Source organism: Cupressus sempervirens, chromosome 6, assembly GCF_028749045.1.
Source record: "Cupressus sempervirens isolate cs-2001-9-10 chromosome 6, ASM2874904v1, whole genome shotgun sequence".
NCBI lineage: Eukaryota > Viridiplantae > Streptophyta > Pinopsida > Cupressales > Cupressaceae > Cupressus > Cupressus sempervirens.
In genome coordinates, this window is record NC_143123.1 from 466525845 (window position 1) to 466547344 (window position 21500).

Consider the following 21500-nt stretch of genomic DNA (forward strand, 5'->3'; position numbering starts at 1 on the left):
GAGTTAAGTATTTAAACATATACACGAGGATTTTGTTTGAAGGAAAAAAACCTAACCCATTCTAGATAACCATGGAGAATTAAAAAATGTCTAGTAACTTCTTGATATTACATTTCATTGTCATTATATCAACATCTAGTCAATATATGTAGATCATGTATGGTTGCTTGACCCATCTTCAAACATACTCATCATTAAACCAATCAAAGGAAAACTTACTCAAATCATTAACTAATCTAAACTCCTTGTACAAATAATTCCAAATGCATTTGTAGACACCACCATTTTTAAACAGCAAGGTCAAACTAAATTATGAAGAATTTGAAGCATAACTTTATTTTGACAAATGAAGGTCTAGTTTGTAAAAATAAATGTTTTTACAATTTCAAATTTTGATTTTGTACTTGTAGGATTGCCTTAGACTAAAATAATTCGATATTTATAACCTATTAGAAGTAGTTAGACACAATCTAATTGTTAGTTTAGAAGACAAATAAAAAATCTAACTAATTACAAAAAAAATGTTCATTATCAATTTTTTAAGTCTTCAAACAAATTAATTAATTTTCTTTATTATTTTTATATTTATATAATTTTAATTTAAAATATTTATTTTTCAAGTAAATATAGATCATCTATAGTATGTACTTTAAGATATATTTTTTTTCCATTCTATTTTATTTTATTCTTTACTATATTGAAGTAAGGGCCCATTTGGCAATAGGAATACAAGTGGAATAGGCATATTTATATTCTTAAAATTTTGAATTCTCTGTTTGGATGCACCAAATCGGATTTGGAATAGGAATAAAATTGAAATGCATATTCCAATTTTGGCCCCAAAATGAGGATTTGCTATTCCACCTAAATAGGTGGAATCAGAATACGTAGTCCTATTCCATTTTTTTTTTAATTTTAGAAAACATAAATTTTTGAGTCCCTGAATTTTGCATCAAATTCTAGGTGAACCAAACAAGAATAGGAATACGTAACCCCATTTTCTATTTGAGAATAAGTATTCCTATTCCCATTTTTATATTCCCGCAGCCAAACAGACCTAAAGGTCTTAAATCTTGCATATTATTTGTAAGAGAAGAACATCAATAATCTCATAGCAACTTCTGACACCCACATCTAATTACACCAATATCTTTAATTATCCCCACATAAAACTTAATATCTTTAATTATCCCCACATAAAACTTAATATCTTTAATTATCGCCACATAAAACTTAACTTATGGTTAGTAACGATTCCCTTAAAACTCAAATGACCTTATAATCATCTACATTTTGATATACTAAGCTGGTGGTTTGTTAATAACCCTTATTCAAACATGAGCCCATATAATATATCGTATATGCATGTGTAAGCAGTCAAAGTAGGTGAGACTCAGCTCTTCCCTAACCAAATAATAGAAATAGTAAATAAAATTGTAAGTCAACGAAGAAACAGGAAGACAAGACAACTGTAATCTGGATTTTATACAGCAAGAGATCTCAAAATGGAGTAGGACTGAAAAACCGAATGGCTAGAAAAGGAGCTCTTTACTGATATTTTTCCATATCTATGAAGAAACTCCAGTTGTGGCAAACAAGGCCATGGAAATAAACAAGAAGAAAATGTTGCGATTGAAATAAAAGGTGGACCAAGTTGTGGGTCTACTCTGGTCGGTCACAACTTTATGATTTCCATGGAAATGACAACTCATCACTTGAGCCTATGATAGTTTAGAGCACAACCTTTCATCATCCCAAACTCCAAATATTTCTCACTGTTTTGCTTCAATTTCTTGTCTAATCATAGGTAATAGACAAGAAGAGAACAAGGACACTGTTTATGGATCTGATGTATTGTATTGTACCTTCATCTTCCCAATAGTTTGAAGTTTCTTCTTTAAAAGATGGTCTATCTAAGACTAATCTTCACCAAGCTTTTCACTCCCACTGCAGTTTTGTGATTCAATCCAGCAGAGTAGTCTAATAATAGTGTAAGCTCAAGTTATAGTTTTCACGTATCATGCTTGTGTTGATTAAAGGTTTTGGTTTTGTTTCGGGCTACTTTCAAAGAAGATTTGAATATGTATTCAAGTTCTAGATTTAGATTTGATCTATGGTAATTGGTGCTGATAGATTGAATTGTGTGTGTGGTATAGCTTTAAATTGTGGAAAGGATTTCATCAAGATGGCAAGCAACATGCTACAAAGATGCAATTTTGTTGTGTCTGAAAGGGTGAAGCTGCATGCAGCCATGCTTGCTCTGCAATTTGGGTATGCAGGGTTTCATATTGTTTCAAGAGCAGCTCTGAATATGGGAGTTAGCAAGGTGGTGTTTCCAGTTTACAGGAACATCATTGCCTTGATGTTGCTTGGACCTTTTGCTTTCTTTCTTGAGAAGTAAGCTGATCCACTCTACTGTTAGAGACATTAAGTTTCGAAAGTCTATCATAATATTCTCGAAGATTTCTAGATTTTAGCTGTGTTTTTCTTTGAATCAATGTTTCAGATCATACTATATGACCCGTCATTAAAATAGAGAGCTAGAAAAGAGAAAACAATCTCAAATGTTGATTCAAAAAATAAATTAGTTAAAATCTATACAGTTTCTAGGCGAAGGCCCTCATGTACCAACCATTTCATTTAAAAGAAGAAATAATTTTTTTTTACATGTATTTTCACTAGTTAGAAATGACTTATAACCAATTTATAATATGTATTTACACCATTCATAAGTAACAAATCAGTGCATGTGTCAACTACTGCTGCTATGTAGGTCAGCCTTAATGATTCATGAGTTTTTATTGTATGGCTGAACTGTTCCACATGTGCAGGCACCAACGTCCACCTCTAACATGCTCTCTCTTGATTCAGTTTTTCTTCCTTGCATTATGTGGGTAAGTAGGATAAGTTATCAATACTATGTAATAATAAATCTATTCAGGTTAGATATGGGCACACTTCAGAAGAAAAACACTTTTGTATAACTTCAATTGTATGACAGAATCACTGCCAATCAAGGATTTTACCTATTGGGGCTTTACTACACATCTCCAACGTTTGCATCAGCCATACAAAATTCTGTACCTGCAATCACATTCATCATGGCAGCATCTCTGAGGTGAAACTCACCAATTATTGAAAGTGGCTTTTATATTGTTTAAAGCATTTCTATGGAGTCTGATCCATTCTATGTGCTTTGAATAGGCTGGAAGAAGTCCACATTAAGAGAAGAGATGGCTTGGCCAAAATAGTGGGGACTGTATTATGTGTGGGTGGTGCAACCATTATCACACTTTACAAAGGTCCTCCAATATCTGCTCTATTTCAGCCAGGTTTTACCCTTGCTAATCATTTCCATGCATTCCAAGCTCCTAATCTCTCTTCAAAATCTGAGAACTGGACACTTGGATGCATTTACCTCCTTGGAAATTGTTTGGCCTGGTCAGGCTGGATTGTCATACAGGTAATGGGCCGAAGCCAAGATTTGTTGAGATTCATTATTATTATATTTAAAGTTCAAGTAGAATCGAACCCAAGACCTCCTATATGAGAGACTCACAAGTTTCCGTTGTAGTATTGCTAGAATATGTTTTTTCGGGTATAAAATCTATAATGTGATCATTTATGCAGGGGCCAGTCCTTAAGAAGTACCCAGCACGTCTGTCAGTCACATCTTTCACTTGCTTTTTTGGTGTCATCCAATTTTTGATTATTGCAGCCTTTTTTGAGAGAGATCTGGAGCACTGGAAGATACATTCTGGAGGAGAATTATTCACCATTCTATATGCTGTGAGCATAGATAGCATTACCATATATATATTAAAGTACATTATTGCACATATTTTGGGTACCCACAAGGAGATATTCTAATCCTAAACTGTTAATGGCGTTGATGCAGGGCTTTGTTGCTTCAGGTATAGCCTTCTCTGTTCAGATATGGTGCATAGACAGAGGAGGGCCTGTGTTTGTCGCAGTCTATCAGCCTGTACAAACTATTGCTGTTGCCATCATGGCCTCCATCATCCTTGGAGAAAACTTCTACCTCGGAGGGTATACCAACTTTGCATTATCAATCCAAAAATGTTGGCATATGTGTCTTTATATAAAGATAATTTGAATAAGCTAAACTGCAAACCTCATGGCAACCGAATCATCTTCTCTGGCATATCTCTTGCATCCTGATGATGGATCGCTGAGTATTGATCTAAAATGTTGATGATAAAAATACTTTCGCAATCAAACCCAACAAACGAGCTAATATCTCTGATAGATTGTACAAATCTAATAGCTCTAAGCTAATCAACCCTTCTTATTATTTTTGCAGGATATTTGGAGCGATTCTTATCATATTTGGCCTCTACCTTGTACTGTGGGGAAAGAGTGAAGAGAAGAGAATCAAACTTGAAGATAAATTTTGCACAGACATCCAACAAAATCAATTAGTCCATGATGAAGCAGCAGTTTTTACCATTGAAAGTAGCATTAAAACTGCTTCATCTACCCTAACCCAACCTCTTCTTGACACAAGTTACGATTCAGCTGATATTCCTCAACCTTCTTCAAAGGAGCCATGAACACCATGGGATCCCAGTCATACCCGACTTGCCCTCACAAGCACTGATCAAATTACAGTAGCTAGCTATTATAGATCTTGTTATGACTATTGTTGGCATAGCGATTATATCCCTGATGAGATCCCTCTCCACCACTAGTACCTGTTTTTGGTGTGATGGCAAAATCGACAACTATCAAAGGCAGAATTAATTTGTGCTCAATACTTGTTGTCAATATGTTTTTGCTCTGTGCTAGTTATTATAAGCTGTTTTTTAACCAGCTGTAGGCAAGATGTCTCATCTCTTAAACCGGAGAGAGATTTGAACCCAAGACCATGAAGAACTACCTACAACCTTAAGCCTACTTATCTACCTGTAATAAGCTTTATGTTGAAGTGCTCTCCAATTGGGTTTATTGCCACTGTAGACCTAACAGAGAAGGAAGCTTCTTGTTTCCTTCTAAGTAATCTTATCATATATATAGTGTTTTTGTTCTGTGCGGTACATAAGCACACAGGCTTATTGTTGTTAAAAAGGGCAGATTAACCTAACTTTGTAACAACAAAGCATTGAAGTGGTTCGTGTATTTCTGTTTTGTCACTCAATTCATTAACTATTTGTGATCGTTGTTAGCCATTCATTTGCATATCCTGTTTTTCTTGACCTCAGTTTTTCTGCCATGATTGCTTTGATTATAGTTTACTGTATAAATATTGAGCATCCAAAGATCCTTTGGGGACTGACCCAAGGCCAAGCTTTAAATGCATTGATTATTAGACATAGATGTCTTCGTTACGTGCTTAGGAACTCTAGTTTAGTTCCAAGCTATAATAAAGTTTTTTATTACTTAACATATATTTAATTTCCTTCGCTTATCCAAAGAAAATATGCTTTAACCCAACAAATGCATAATACAATATTCAATTTATAAGGATTCGTCCCTTCTCCATTATGAAGGCCTATGTGGAACTAAAAATTGAGGACTTCTATTGTTAAATTGAGCTTTAATTCTTTATAATCTTATGGTATGTTTAGGTTTATTATTTCAGATAAATACATGAATGTAGACTATTGTTTATGTGTCCTTTTTTTAAATATCATTTGTTTAAGGGCAATACAAATTAAGTATCTAAATTATCTTGTAAAATGTACAATAGATGAAGATAAATAGAATTGAAATACTTGAAAGAGTTATATATTCTAAAATCAAATTGACCTCTTTATTGTATTTTCTCATGGTATATTATAATTATTTACATTTCTACATCAATGAAGCAATTGTAAGATAGAGGAAGAGAATTGTGTATATTTAAATCCTCTAGAATATTGTTTTGATTAAGTTAAATACATGGAAAGGGTCTAGACCTAATTACAAGGCAATCAAGGAAGCAAACAAAACAAACCTGGTGAAAAATGAGGCTCAACTAACAAAAGATTCTCAAACTTGATTTTTATGATTCATAATTACTATTGTTGTTTGATACCTTATTTCATTAACAAAGGTGTTATATTTATCTTGTAGACAAGTTTTATGTTCAACTAAACAATATTGAATATTGTAATTATGATGCTCTTACAAATCTATGGCTAGCTTTTTCGCATCATACACTCATTAAAAAAGAAAGATTAATATCATCTATATTTAATTATTAACAATTTAGAAGAATTAAGCATAAGTAAATGAGTGCATCATATATAAAAACATAACATGAGACTCATCATGGATAAATTGAATTTAAGAGAAACTTAAATTATATGATTTGTTTAGAAAAATAAATCCATTTATATTAAGCATGAAAATAATTATGGTATATCCTAAATAATGCAATAGAATGGCATCATGATGTAAAGATAAAAAAACTATGAAAATTTACAAATGAAGTATTACACATTCCTCGAAAGGAAAAAATTACACCAACAGGCTTGACCTCAAAAAGGAAATGTTTATGTACAATATTACAATATCAAACTTCATCAAGTTTAAAAATAAGACCTTTAAAATTGACACATCAAGAGGGGCTCCTAATCATGAAATCCATCATCCACAATTTTCCAACAAGCGAGAGTAGTATCATCTCCCTCCCCACCATCATTTTAATTTTTTTTTAAAAATAAAGAATCTATTAGCAATGAAATAGAGAGAGCTGGATAAGTAAACTTTCTATGAAAACTAGAGGGCCACCCTTAAACATCATATATTAAGGAAAAAATCAAGCTTGAAAAAAGTTAAAACAATTTTGACTATTGAACACTTTTAGCCCATTCATCAAGCTTTAGTGTATGATGTTTAAGTCATCACCAATGAAGGTGCTATTGTTTAATACTTTTAGAATAACTGAGGCGGGGGGGGGTGGGGGTGGGGGTGGGGGGGGAGGTGAATTAGTTATTCAAGGTCCAAATGCATAAATAAAATGTTTCATGGCTTTGTGAACCCATAAAACATTCTTCATGCATGTATCCATAAGATTATGCAATCACTTAAAACTTGTAAGTTACTATCAAATCAGCTTGCAGAAATGTAAACATGAAACATAACAAATTCATCAACACACTTGACACAATGATTTATGTGGAAAGACAATTTGGTAAAAACCACTAGTAACATGCTACTCTTTTTTACTCTTCTTAAGTGATGCCCTGTGAAAGGCCAACCCTACTAAAGGTTACAATACACACTATCAAATTTGACCCTGTTAAAGGATTTCAATCACCCTGTTAGGAGTGAACCTTGTTAGAGGACTTTAGACCATTCGCTTGGAATGTCACTCGGGTAAAGGATTTATAAATGACTATTAGGTCAATCTTAATCCAAAGGATTTACCCTAGACTGATACAATTGTTAGAGAGTAATAGTAAGGCTTTGATCTAATAACAACTTACAACTCCATTTACAAATTATAGATCTTTTTTTCAATCTTCCATTCTACTTGGCCTTCATACATTTCAGCTCTGATAGCTTGTTCACCCTTCAAGCATTCATACCCTTAAGCCTTCTTGCTTAACATGTCAATACAGATTCTTCTCCTAGGTCACTTGGTGAAGCAAAACCCTTGACTCCTTGTCTTCCGTAGGTTCTCGCACATAACTACTTTTGCTTCTAACTAGCCATTCCTATAAATAGGAAATTAAGATCATTTTCTACTCATTTTTCATCGTCCAATTTAGGGATAGGACAAATTAGGTAGGATACAATGAATCTATCCCACATTCCATATCTCTTCTAGAGACTTCTCCTTGAATCCTCTTTGAATTTACCTAAAACTAATTTACCTTGAATTTTGTGCCACCAACTCATCAACCTCATCTCCCATCTGGTTCACACATTCCAAGAAAACAAACTTGTCGGCTTAGATCCATCAAATTCATGATCTTTTGAATAATGTAGCCACTCAACATTATCTAGGTTCTGGTGCTTGACACATACTACGTTGCTCAGCATCCTCTATAAAATCACTCTGCACTAACTAAAGTTTACTAGTACTCGGCATCAACTAAACTTTACTCAACATCCACTATTCTACTCAACATGCACTAGAATAAATTTTTACTCGGCTCCAACTAATTTTCTACTCGGCTTGCACTAAATTTTCTCGATACCTACTATCCACTTGGTCAAGCTTGGCAGACAAACTTTGTGTAACTTGTTCTTCTAAACTTTCTTAATGTAACCAGCCTTTGTAACCTTAAAAAATTATCAATGCATTATGTTATCATTGTCTTAATTGATTCTTGTACTCATTTGCATAATCATAACTCAACCTTTCCTCTAGGTGCTCTTCATCAATCAAATAAGTGATAGTACTCAAATCATATAAGTAGTTGTCTTACCACCAAACAGCAGGTTTGACATTAATGACAAAACAATGATTGAAGCATATTGATCATACTTATATCAATCTATTCTCAACAATCTCCCTATTTGATAGTCTTCTTCAATCTATTTTCAACAATCTCCCTCTTTAACATTGATGGCAACCCAAACTAATCAACCAAATTGATTAGGTTAAAATAGTAAGACAATACCAAAAAGAAAATAATTCCTTGTACTAAAATCTCTCCCTCTATTAGCAACTTCCATCTTCTGAGTAGGTTATAAAATTCTTCCTTATAACTCCCTCTAAATTTCTTCTTGCTATATCTCCCTCTTACTAGGTAGATGTTAGGATTTCTCCTTCTTTATTCTTCTAATCAATAACTATCTCCCTCTTTCTTTCATTTTACTATCTCCCTCATCATGCTTGTATTATCCTTGATCAACAATATCAACAATTATCTCCCTTAGTAATTATACTTGCTTGATCAACAATTATCTCCCTCTTTGACAAAAATGCCAAAGACTTATCATCTTAACATGCAGATATAATCTTTTTTATTTTCTTCATTTCCTCCCTTTATCACCTTACTTGTGACTGATTTTGAAGTTTCATCTCTTTGGTTACTTTAGGTAGCTCCTAAAGTAAGATCCTCTGCATCAATTTGTAGTATTGAAAAGTAGCTTGTTTGATGCAATACACTCCTTTTCTTGTTTAGATAGCCTTTGATTGGGGTATCACCTCTAGTTTATCTCTTAGATACTCATGAGCATCCTTAGATAATGCTTTTGTAAAGATATCAGCAATTTGTTCCTTTGTGTTGACATATTCCATTTTTACCTCTTTTTCTTGAACTAATTCTCTCAAGTAATGATACTTGATTATAATATGCTCAATCTTTGTGTGCACTATAGGATTCTTTGATATATTAATAGCACTTGTATTATCACAATAAAGTGTTACTGGTTATGTGATCTCTTCCTTCATTCCTTTGAGTAGCTGTTTGATCCATACAATGTGTGCACAATTCACAGTAGCACCAACATATTTAGCTTTAGCAATATATTGTGAGGTGCAATTTTGTCTCTTTCTAGTCCATGTAACTATCCTCTTGCCTAAGAAAAATGTTTCTCCACTGGTGCTCTTTTTGTCATCAATGTTTCTAGCCCAATCAACATCAGTGTAGGCTCTTAGTTCAAAATTTTTATTTTTCTTATAGTATAGACCATACTCCTCTGTTCCTTTTAGATATCTCATTATTCTCTTTACAACTATCAAATGATTCTCCTTGGTATTAGTAGAGAATCTTGCAACTATCCCTATAGATAATGCAATGTTAGGTATACTATGTTCTACATATTAAAATTTTCCAATCATAGAGCTATACAATGTTTGATTCACTTCAGCTAAATAATAATTCTTTGACAACTTGTGTCCTGTCACCATAGGTGTACTTACTGGTTTTGAATCCTCCAATCCAAAAGTTTTTAGTAGTTCTTTGACATATTTTGACTGAGTGATGTATATACCATATTTCATCTAATATACTTGTAATCCCACAAAGAATTTGATTTCTCCAAACATAGACATTTCAAATTCTTACTTCATTTCATTTGCAAAAGCTTTACATAAAGCATCTTGTCCTCTAAATATTATATCATCAACAAAAATTTCAGATAACAAAATAAATTTGTCTTTCTTTGTATTTATATATAGATTGTTGTTAGCATTAGTCCTTTCAAATCCAATCTTCATAAGATACTTATAAAGTCTTTCATACCATGCTCTTGGTGCTTTTTCCAAACCATATAGAGCTTTGTGTAATTTACATACCATGTTCTTATTGTTAGCATAAACAAAACCTTCTAGTTATTCTATGAAAACTTCTTCTTCTAATATGCCATTCAGAAATGTAGATTTAACATTCATTTGATAAACTTTGAAACCTTTATATGTAGAATAAGCAAGTAATGTTCTTACTCCTTCCAATCTAGCAATAGGGGAAAATGTCTCTCCATAGTCAATTCCTTCTTCTCATGCAATTCCTTTGTAGACTAATCTTTCCTTGTTCCTTGTTACTTCAACATTTTCATCTAGCTTATTTCTAAATACCCATTTGGTGCTAATCAAATTTTTTTCTTCTAGTCTAGGAACTAGTGTCCATGTTTTGTTTTTCTTAATTTGTTCAATCTCTTCTTCCATGGCTTTACTCCAGTCTACATCTTCCAATGCAGTTCTTTCATACTTAGCAAACATGTATCACTTCTCAATCTATTTCTTTTCATTGATCTTGCATCTTTATCTTTAATAATTTGTGTAGCAAGATGATGTCTCTTGACATATTTGGACAATCTTGGTACAACTCTAGTTTCTTCAATTTGTCTCTCAACTTTAGAATCACTTTGTTCATCTCTATTAGGTAACTTAGCTTCTCTACTAATCTTAGAATCACAATGTGCTTCAACTTCATTATGTAACTCGGCATTTGAGAGTAACTTAGTTCCTGAATGCAACTTGACATTCATAGTTTGTAAGTCGACAGTCACTAAAACTTGTTGTCGGTTTGTAGCTTGATTTGTATCATGTTCTTTAGTGGACATACCTTCATAAGAGTATACAAATGATTTGTATTCTTTTGGTTCTTTCATAGATTCAGCTTCATATACTTTTTTATATTCATCAATGTTCACATTTGCACTTTCCACAACTTTGTTAGTGTTAGTATTCAAACACTTATAAGTTTTACTTCTTGTGGAATATTCTAAGAATATACATTCTTCACTTTTTACATCTAGTTTTCCATTCTTGAAGTCTTTGAGAATGTAACATTTACTTCCAAATACCTTAAATTATTTTACATTGGGTGAGTATCCATAACATAATTCAAAAGGTGTTGAATGAGTACCTTTCTTGACTTGTACATGGTTCAAAGTATAGGCAGCTATACTTATAGCTTCTCTCTAGTATTTCAAAGCAACATTTTTCTCCATCATGAGCATTCTGGCATAGTCCATTATAAATATGTTCCTTCCTTTAGTAATTCCATTTTTTGGAGGGGTTTCAAGGGTATATGTTTGTCTTTTGATTCCTTTGTTATTGCAAAATATCTCAAACTCATTTGATGTAAATTCTCCTCCTTTGTTAGATCTTAAACACTTTAGACTTTTACCTGTTTCCTTCTCAACTCTTGCCAAGTACCACTTAAACATTTGAAAAGCATCAGATTTTTTTTCCAGAAACATAACTATCATCATTCTAGAATAATCATTAACAAGAAACATAATGTACTTATCTACTTTGTAGCTTTGTACTTCAATTGGTCCACAAAAGTTAGTATGAACAATCTCTAATATTTCTTTAGAGGTATGAGTTTTACTCTTAAAACTTGACTTTGTCATTTTGCCTATTTAACATTGTTTGCATATTATATTATCAAGCTTTTTAACATAGGCAAACCTCTAACCTTTCTCATGTTACTGATACTAACCAAGTTATCAAAATTGACATGCCATAACCTTTTGTGCCACAACCATACATGATCAGATTTTACAACTAGACAAGTAGCATCCTCTATATCAAGATAGAATAGATTACTCCTATTTTGATCACCCTTTCCAATTAGTCTTCCATTTGTGTCATATATCTTAGCAACCTTATCTTCAAATTCAACCTTACATCCCAAATTATTCAGTTGTGACACACTCAAAAGATTATAGTTAAGTCCTTCAACATAGTAAGCATTTTTACATAAAATCTTGTCTATAAAGTTTGATAGAACCTTTTCCTTTTATCAAACATGGTGCACTATTGCCAAATCTTACTCTATTTTTATCATGAAAATTCAAGGTAATGAACTTATTTTTGTCTCCAATCATGTGATGTAAAGACCCATTGTCAATGATCCATCTATAATTCTTGTTCACAAAAGTCACATGTGTAGTTGCCTCATCTTCATTATATTTATCCTTCATTGCAGTGTACACCACTTCATCATCGTATTCATCAGATTCATCTTTTGTCTCCTCTTCAACAATGCAACATGACATTTTCCTTTGCCTTTGTAGTTCTTGTTGGCTTCGTCTTTCTTACTTCTGTACTTGTCACCACCTCTATAGTTCTTCTTCTCTAGACATCTAGCAGTAATATGACCAACCTCATTGCAATTGAAACAAATGATAGGTAATTTACCTTTGAACTTACCTTCACCTTTGTGGAATCTTCTTGCCAGGAGTGCTTTAAGTTGTTCTACATCCTCCTCATCTATATCACTATCATTGGACACATACTTGATCTCTTTCTTCTTCTTCTTAGGTTCCTTCAATGACACTTTAGGTTTGAAAGTAGATTTAATATTTTCAAGTTTGTAATTATCAAAGTTAGATAGCTCAAAAGAAATGAGTCTACCTACCAGACCTTCAAGTGATAGATCATTTCCTAGTATGCATCTTAGTTCTTGAATTGTAGAAACTCTAATAGCATATATAGGTAGTAGTATTCTTAAGACTTTACTTAGCATAGTATCATCATCTATTTTACCATTAGCTCCTCTTATTTCACTAACAACTTATTTTATCCTTGTAACATATTGAGCAATATTTTCACCTTCTTCCATTCTCATATTATCAAACTTACCTCTAAGACTTTCAGCTTTGGTTCTAAGAACATTGGTGTCTCCTCCATAGATGGTAGCTAAGGCATCCCATATTTTCTTTTCACTATCAAGACCTTTGATACCATCAAATTTGGCATAACTTATGGAAGAGGCAATCTCTAGCATTGCCTAGTTATGTTCTTTTTTCTTTTTCATATCCTCAGTTATTGGTGCTCTAGCAAGATCGACATGCCTAGTAGTAATGGTAGATTGTACATAATGTCCAAGTCCTCCAATGTGTAGCTTCATTAAAATTTTCCATGCAAGAAAGTCATCTCTGTTGAGCTTGGGTACTTCCCTTTATGAAATCTTGCCTTTGTGCTTCTAGTACCTTCAAACTAGTCATCTTAAGAAGATGGCTTTGATACCAATTGTTGGAATACTTTTAGAATAGCTAAGAGAGAGGGGGGGGGGGGAGGAGGGGGGTGGGCGGAGTGGTGGTGAATCAGTTATTCAAGGTCCAAATGTATAAATAAAACTTTTCACAACTTAGTAAACCATAAAATAGTCTTCATGCATGTATCCATAAGATTATCCAATCACTTAAAACTTGTAGGTTATTGTCAAATCAACTTGTAGAAATGTAAATATGAAACATAACAGATTCATCAACACACTTGACACAATGATTTACGTAAAAAATCAATTTGAGAAAAACTACAACCAACATGCTACTCTTTTTCACTCTTCTGAAGTGATGCCCTATGAAAGGCCAACCCTATTAAAGGTTACAATACACACTATTAAATGTGACCCTCTTAAAGGATTTCAATCACCGTATAAAGAGTGAGCCTTGTCAGAGGACTTTAGACCATTCACTTGAAATGTCACCTGATTAAAAGATTTACAAATAATTGTTAGGTTAAACTTAATCCAAAGGATTTAACCTAGACTAATACAATTGTTAAAGAGTAATAGTAAGGCTTTGATCTGATAACAACTTACAACTCCATTTGTAGATTATAGATCTCTATTTCAATCTTTCCCTCTACTTGAGCTTCATACATTTCAGCTCTGATAGCTTGCTCACCCTTCAAGCATTCATACCCTTAAGCCTTCTTGCTTAACATACCAATGCAAACTCTTCTCTTAGGTTACTTGATGAAGAAAGACCCTTGACTCCTTGTCTTCCTTAGGCTCTCACACATAACTACTATTGCTTTTGACTAGCCATTCCTATAAATAAGAAATTAAGATCCTTTGCCACTCATTTTCCATCGTCCAATTTAGGGTTAGGATGGATTAGGTAGGATACAATAAATCTATCCCACATTCCAAATCTCTTCTAAAGAGTTCTCCTTGAACCCTCTTTGAATTCTTCTAAAAATGATTTACCTTGAATTCTGTGCCACCTACTCATCAACCTTATCTTCCATATGGTTCACACATTTCATTAAAATAAACTTGTCAACTCAAATCCATCAAATTCACAATCTTTTAAATAATGCAGCCACTCGACATTATCTAGCTTTTGATGCTTGGCACATACTACATTGCTCGACATCATCTATAAAATCACTTGGCACAAACTAAAATTTACTAGTGCTTATCATCAACTAAACTATACTCAGCATCCACTATTCTACTCTGCATACACTAGAATAAACTTTTACTTGGCTTTGACTAATTTTCTGCTTGGCTTACATTGACTTTGCTCGGTAACTACTATCCACTTGGTCAAGCTTGATAGATAAACTTTGTGTAACTTGTTCTTCTAAACTTTCTTAGTGTAACCAGCCTTTGCAACCTTAAGTAGATTATCAATGTATCATGTTATCATTGTCTTAACTGATTCTTGTACTCCTTTACATAATCATAACTCAACCTTTCCTCTAGGTGCTTTTGTTACATCTTTTGATCAAATCCTCTTCATCAATCAAATAAGTGATAGTACTCAAATCATATAAGCAATTATCTTACCACCAAATAATAGGTTTGACATCAATGAAAAAATAATGATTGAAGCATATTGATCATACTTATATCAATCTATTGTCAATGATCTCCCTCTTTGATAATCTTCTTCAATCTATTTTCAACAGGGGCACCTATACCACCTCCCCTAGTAGCTACTAGGTACTGGACCTAGGTTCTAAAAAATGAAATTATAACATTTTTATTTTATGAAGAGTTATAACATTTTTTTTGTAGGTAACATTATTGATATTATATTGATGTTAAAGAGAGAAATTACAATATTTGAAGTATGGCCAGATACCTTTCTACAATATATCTACCCATCCCCAAGGCCATACATTTTTTCATTAGAAAAAAAATAAAGTATTAACACCCTGCTACAAGCATAGTCTACCCAAACTAAATAGAAACACTAGAGATGAAACCAAAAAGGTGCACACATGCTATCACTGACTATCTCCTCCATCTTCCTATAGCTAATCCTTGAACCAGAAAGCTGCCTCCTCATGTATGAATGTTGGCATAGAGAGATCAATTGACACAATCCCCTATAGAACTTGGCAATGCTAACTATTTCTTTCTACCACCTCTACAAGCAATGAAGTATCCACCCACACACCCTTTATTAAGGATACTCCCCCCTCCTAGTGGTTTTTCTTCATGACTTGATAATGCAGTGACTACCTTGGAGCTTGCATGGTATAGCCTTCATGAAACTTTGCTTGCTTTTAGTCAACACTCAAATTCTCCCTTACAGAAAGTCCATGATCTTTCTCTAGCCTTTCTCTACCTTTGGAACATGCACTCCTTTTGGATTTTTAGAGGACCATACTACCAAGGATTGAACAGATAACTCCCCACCACTAATCAATCTCCAAGGCTCCTCTCCATCTCTATGCCCACTCCCAAGATAACTCATTCCACTATATCTTCTAGCCTCAACAAACACTATTTATCAACACGAGCTATAACTACACAAAAAACTTCCTTCTTCATTTAATCCACCATTAGAGCTAGTGCCAAAAACAAAGATGCTACGTCCAATTTCAATCATCACTTCCAATATCCATCCAAGTACTCTAGCCCAAACATTTTTTAAATGACCTTCAAGAAATTTGGATCATCAAACATGAATATGTTCTTTAGGTGTTAAACAATGACCTTTCCATCATAAGCTTGCATCTAGTTGTTAGAGCCCAACACAATATTTGCCTCCATTTTTGTTGCCTTTGATGAAACAATCTAAGATTTGCCTAGTTTTCCACCTAAATTTAACTTTCTTCAAACTCTCTAGAAACAAGCATATGTTGGGATGCTAAGAAATAATTTCACAATCTGACACATACAAAAGATTGGGATATCTGCATGTCGTAAAATGATAAATTCCATCGAGGGTTGGAGACATGATGCATTCACCAAGTAATCAACAAGGATGTAAAAAATTTTATTTTTAAATTTGGCCAAATAATAATATTTTCTCTCTTTAATCTAACACAAGAAGTCTAAGGTCCTCAAATATTTCATTTTGAGTTCCCACATCTACATGTGTGCCCATCTTAGCTAACATGTCTGCCACCCTATTTGCTTCTCGGTAGGTATGACAGACCTTGAAGTCTTCAAATTCCATTAAAAACCCTTTGATCTATTGAATATATTTATTGAGTTGTCAATCTTATAGCTTCACTTTCTTAATTCTATTAATGATTATCTCTAAGACCCCTTCTAGATGGACTCTTCAAATGCCCAATTTAGCTCCTAAAACAAGAGCCTCTTTTGCTACACAACATTCAACCACATTATTTATGACATCATGCAGACATTTGGCTATGAAGGCAAGAGTTTTTCCATCTCTTTCTACATAACCACACCCTAAGACCCTCAAGTTTCCCCTAGTAGCCCTATCAAAGTTTATTTTTACCCATCCTTCCTCTGGTGGTTTCCAACATACTTTTTCTCTTTTAGGAATAGGATTAACCCTAACAAGCCCATAAACTGACTTAAAGAGATATAAAATTTATTGTAATGGAACCTAAGTAATGAAAATTCCATGTTATTACTTAGTAATAGTAGCTTTCCAGTGCTAGGTGAGGAATCTGAGTGAGAAGGCTATAACACTCCATATTAATTATGAAACTGTAAAACATGTATGAAATGTAGAAGTTAATAGTGTTTATTCTTGAAACAAAAAACTAAAATTGTATGCAAAACTAATTTTATTAATGTAACATTAATTTTTTATTAAGATATTATATGGAAGAAAATATAAATTAAAAAATTATTATGATTGATCATATGGCATCACATGTGCTTTCACGAAAGAACAATGATCAAATAGGGACAATTATGTATCAATCTCAAAAAAGAAGTACATATGCAATAAACTCTTTTCCATTCAATTTGATAGCATTTTAGTAGCTTGTGTATATCTATTAAATCAATATAAACATCACTTCTAAAAAAACCTCAAACATATACAAATTATGACCAATGCATGAAAAATAGTGGTCCAATGACATTGACACCAAAAGGTACATATGATAAGAAATCAATATAAATACTCATAAAAGTTGAAAAAGGATATTGGATTGTTTAAGTCACCAATTTATATAAACAAATTTCTATATGTCGAATGCATTATCAACATCATTGTAACCTTAATAACAAAAAAAATCAAAAGCTCCTCATAATAATATAGATATACACACTTTCTTAACATATGCCCAAAATTATTTACCAACCTAATATATGTAAACCTACTAAATAATTCTAGTACTTTGGAACCATTCAATCTAGTGTAAATTATTGCATACATCTTATTACCAACGAAACTAGAAACATGTCAACCAGATCATGCAAATCATCACCCAACTTGGGACAGATACATAATAAAATCTTAATATCAATGGAGAGAGTAAGTCATATCAATTCACAAAAATACATACTAAACTACTAAAAATGATATATATATATATATATATATATATATATATATATATATATATATAGATGCACACACACACACATAGTTATTTTTACATAAGTAAAACTTGATAAACAATCAATCCATATTGATGCCCACACCAAGAATGTATTTTACATCCTCATATCAAATATGCCAAAATGTTTAATTGTATACTTCAATATGCATCATGTCATCACTCATAATATAGTGATTAGTGTTGGAATTTACAATAGGAAAGTTAAACTTCTAAGGGGGGCTAGAGGGGGGGGGGGATCAGTAGTTTAAACTTCTATCAATAAAAACTTTCACCACACATTCATCTCATTCATTCACAAAGTAAACTGAAATACCATGTAAAGCATGTACATCTAAAACATGAAAACAAGTAAACACATATGACACCAGATATGATTACCTAGAAACCCTCCAATGAGAAGGTAAGAATCAAGTGGGGATGACACCTACGAATCTTCACTACTATAGTAATAAAGTGTATCCAATGAAGGTTACAATTTTTGATCATGAGACATGATCTAAAATGTGAAAGGTTTTCCCTATTAAAGGTTTATAAAGACTATTGGGTCTCACCTTGCTAAAGGATTTCAACACCCCATTAGAAGTGTGCCTTGTTAGAGGACTTCAACTCACAATTAAGTAAGCACCCTGTTAATGGATTTCAATATAGCTTATTAAGAGATTTAACTGATTCACCTGCTAGAATGATTCAACAATGATCCTATAGTTAGCACTTGATTTCCTGATGATAGATCACCTCTAAACTAATGTATTCTCAATCCTTCTTGATTAGATATCTCTTTTCTGTATACTTTCCTTTCCTTTGTTCTCCTCTAACTAATTCTGGAATTTAGTCTTAGATCAAAACTCCTTAGCCAAAATGAATGCTCTATTTGCACATGAAAACTTCTCTCCTTGCAACATAGATAGTTTAGGGTTTGTCCTCCTTAAGAAGACTTTGGTGACTTAGGGTTAGGTATGAATCAATGACTGTGATTCATCCATTTTTCTACTTAAACCTTCCCTTTTTCTGAATGGCTACATGCAATGCATTGGCGATTCAAATTAAGATTTGTCCTTATCTCCAAATATTGTAATTCAATCTTTAAGTTGGCTAAAAAATGGCTTATATAGTTTTCTGTGCTATTACAAACAACTATGAAAAAACTATCTTGCTTGGCATCTCATGCTTGGCAGATATTGTTCTTTATACTTTGGTTATACACTTGTATCACTCGGCATCCACTATCTGCTCGACACTTGAATCACTCAACATACACTATCTGTTTGACACTTGAGTGATTCAGTACATGAGTGGCTTGATACTCACTATGGACTCGACATGCTATATTATATACATGTTGCACTTGGCATGTACTACTTATTTGACATGAACTAATTAAATGACTAAAGTGTGTAGAAACTCACTTGTGAAAACCAATCTGAGACTAACAATCTCCCCCTTTGATATGAGTGTCAAAAACACTTTTTCATGCAATAATATCCTTATCCTTACAAGCATAACATATCTCTTATTTGGCCTATAAAAAAAACTTCAAAATTTCAAAATTTTGTAATAGCTTATACCTCAAAATCTGATAACTCCCTCTAAGTTGATAGGTCTATTCTATATTCAAAATTCTTGTACTCCTGCTGAGTAAACATGTCTCTACTGATTCTCTTTGACTTCATGTTGTTTGTGCTTGCTCCCCCATAGCTTATTATGTCTTTTCTTTCTATCTTCATCTTATTATTTCTTTCTCCCTTTTCTCATCTCCCCCTTTGCTCTCTATCTCCCCAAAATTTTATATCTCCCCTATTTTAATTATCTCCCTTTTTGACACTTATGTCAATGGGCTTATACACTGATTATATGTTTGTCAAAAAGGATTTATGGACCTCTAGTATAATCTTGAGAGTTGCATCCCAATTTTCACATGCCACATTGAAGGATTTGATTTGGATAGCTAGCTTGACAACAAGGTGAACTAGGCCATCTAATGTTGAAATATTTGGATCTTTCTTCATGATGGTTTCGACATAGCCTAATTCCTTGTGCAAAATTTCCATGTGTGGGGTTAATGTTGTTTGGATGCTAGTTAGTTTAGCCCTTATATTGGCTTCTTCTGCTGATAATGCAGCTAACTGATTCTAGGTTTGTAACAAAGTTTTGAAGTGTTTTTCACTTTGAGCTAGTGTCAAAGGAAATTTTACACCTAATGCACTAATCTAACTTTCCAAACTCAAAATGTGAGTTCTAGTATCTTGTGTGAAGAGTGTTGGATTATACAATTTTGTGTATAGTGAGAAAATGTTCTCAAGTACCTTCTTCACACTTTCTACTTTAGTTGCCAATGCAACTTGTGTGAGTGTTATATCACCTGATATTTTCTCATTAACTTTGCTTTGGAACTTCTTTCTAACAATTTAGCATTTGTATCAAGGTCTATATCACCAACCTTCTCCACTATGTTTGTTAGTTGTTCAATTAGAGGCTTGGTTTCATTTGGATTCGGTAGACTAAATGCATCTAAAAAGATTTCTTTGATATCCTACAATGCTTGCTTTTGCCTATGCTCCTTTTTGAGCTCCTTTTTGAGTAGTTATTGTCTTCCTTTTCTTGTTAGGGCTTCTTGCAATATGCCCATCTGCTTAATTGCCATTGTGTCAAAGTCATAATTTTGTAACATAATTTATTCATCAAGGCTCACATCTCCATATTGTATTACTTCTTTAGCTTTTGATGAGCTCAAGCTTGGCACTGAGATTTGTAATGGTGTTCCATCTGTGCTCAGCTTCTAAAGAGTGTGACTTGAAGGAGTGCCAAATTTTGGTAAGGTTACCAAGGCTTGAATTGCTACTTGTTCCTTCACCTTAGGTGTCAATTCTATCTCTTTAATCTTATCCTTGACTTCCACAGTGCCTTTTGATGCACCTTGTTCTTGTTGTATAGGTGTAGATAAGGTTTTCTGATCTGTTTGACTCTACTCTTTAGTAGTGGCTTGAGTTTCTATTATGTCCTTTGTAGTTCTATCAACCTTTTTAGATGTAGCCTCACTTACTTTATCCAAAGGTTGTACATTAGTGGCTTGAAGGGTGATGATAGGTGGTTCTTGTTGATTCACCTCTTCCCTTGTAGTTTTAGTCACTTGTGTCTGCAATTCATCCACACTTACCAATATAGGATCATCACATAGTTTGGCCTATAATGTAGATTGATCAAGTATCTTCTTGAGATATTCCTTTGTAAGGGGATTGTAATTCTAAGCTATGACATCAAATACATCCTTAATTATTACTATTTCAACACTTGTTAGATGTTGAGAGGTGACATTAGGCAATTGTGTATCTTGTACACTCTATTCTTCTTGCTTCTCTGCCTCAACTATTGCCTGGTTGTCTATTTGTATCTTTGTATTTCCCTCAATAGTGTCTTCATCATTATCATCTTCATCATCTTTCACGTCAATAGGTTCATGTTCTCCTATTTTTACTATTGCTAAACCATATGTTACTTTCCACATCTGAGTAGACTTCTTAACATCTTCAATATTATTTTGCAATATGCTAAAGGCTCTATATTTAGGTAC

The 21500-nt window shown here is 33.2% G+C and overlaps 1 protein-coding gene across 1 annotated transcript; it reads left to right on the top strand.

Annotated features, from left to right (window-relative positions):
- Nucleotides 1–1881: 1881 nt before the first annotated feature.
- On the top strand, nt 1882–5189 carry LOC149553076 (auxin-induced protein 5NG4-like). The gene is made up of 8 exons (XM_089788581.1): nt 1882–1991; nt 2157–2397; nt 2832–2894; nt 3002–3118; nt 3205–3463; nt 3631–3789; nt 3899–4050; nt 4325–5189. Exons 2-8 carry the CDS (start codon nt 2186–2188, stop codon nt 4572–4574), a joined length of 1212 nt encoding a protein of 403 aa, XP_089644707.1. The 5' UTR covers nt 1882–1991; nt 2157–2185; the 3' UTR covers nt 4575–5189.
- Nucleotides 5190–21500: the final 16311 nt, after the last annotated feature.

What these genes read in the sequence shown, in the direction of transcription:
- LOC149553076 (XM_089788581.1), top strand. Translation starts at nt 2,186, where the DNA reads ATGGCAAGCAACATGCTACAAAGATGCAATTTTGTTGTGTCTGAAAGG. An exon ending in TTTGCTTTCTTTCTTGAGAA is followed by an intron (nt 2,398 to 2,831) that starts GTAAGCTGATCC and finishes CCACATGTGCAG; the next exon opens with GCACCAACGTCCACCTCTAA. An exon ending in TTCTTCCTTGCATTATGTGG is followed by an intron (nt 2,895 to 3,001) that starts GTAAGTAGGATA and finishes ATTGTATGACAG; the next exon opens with AATCACTGCCAATCAAGGAT.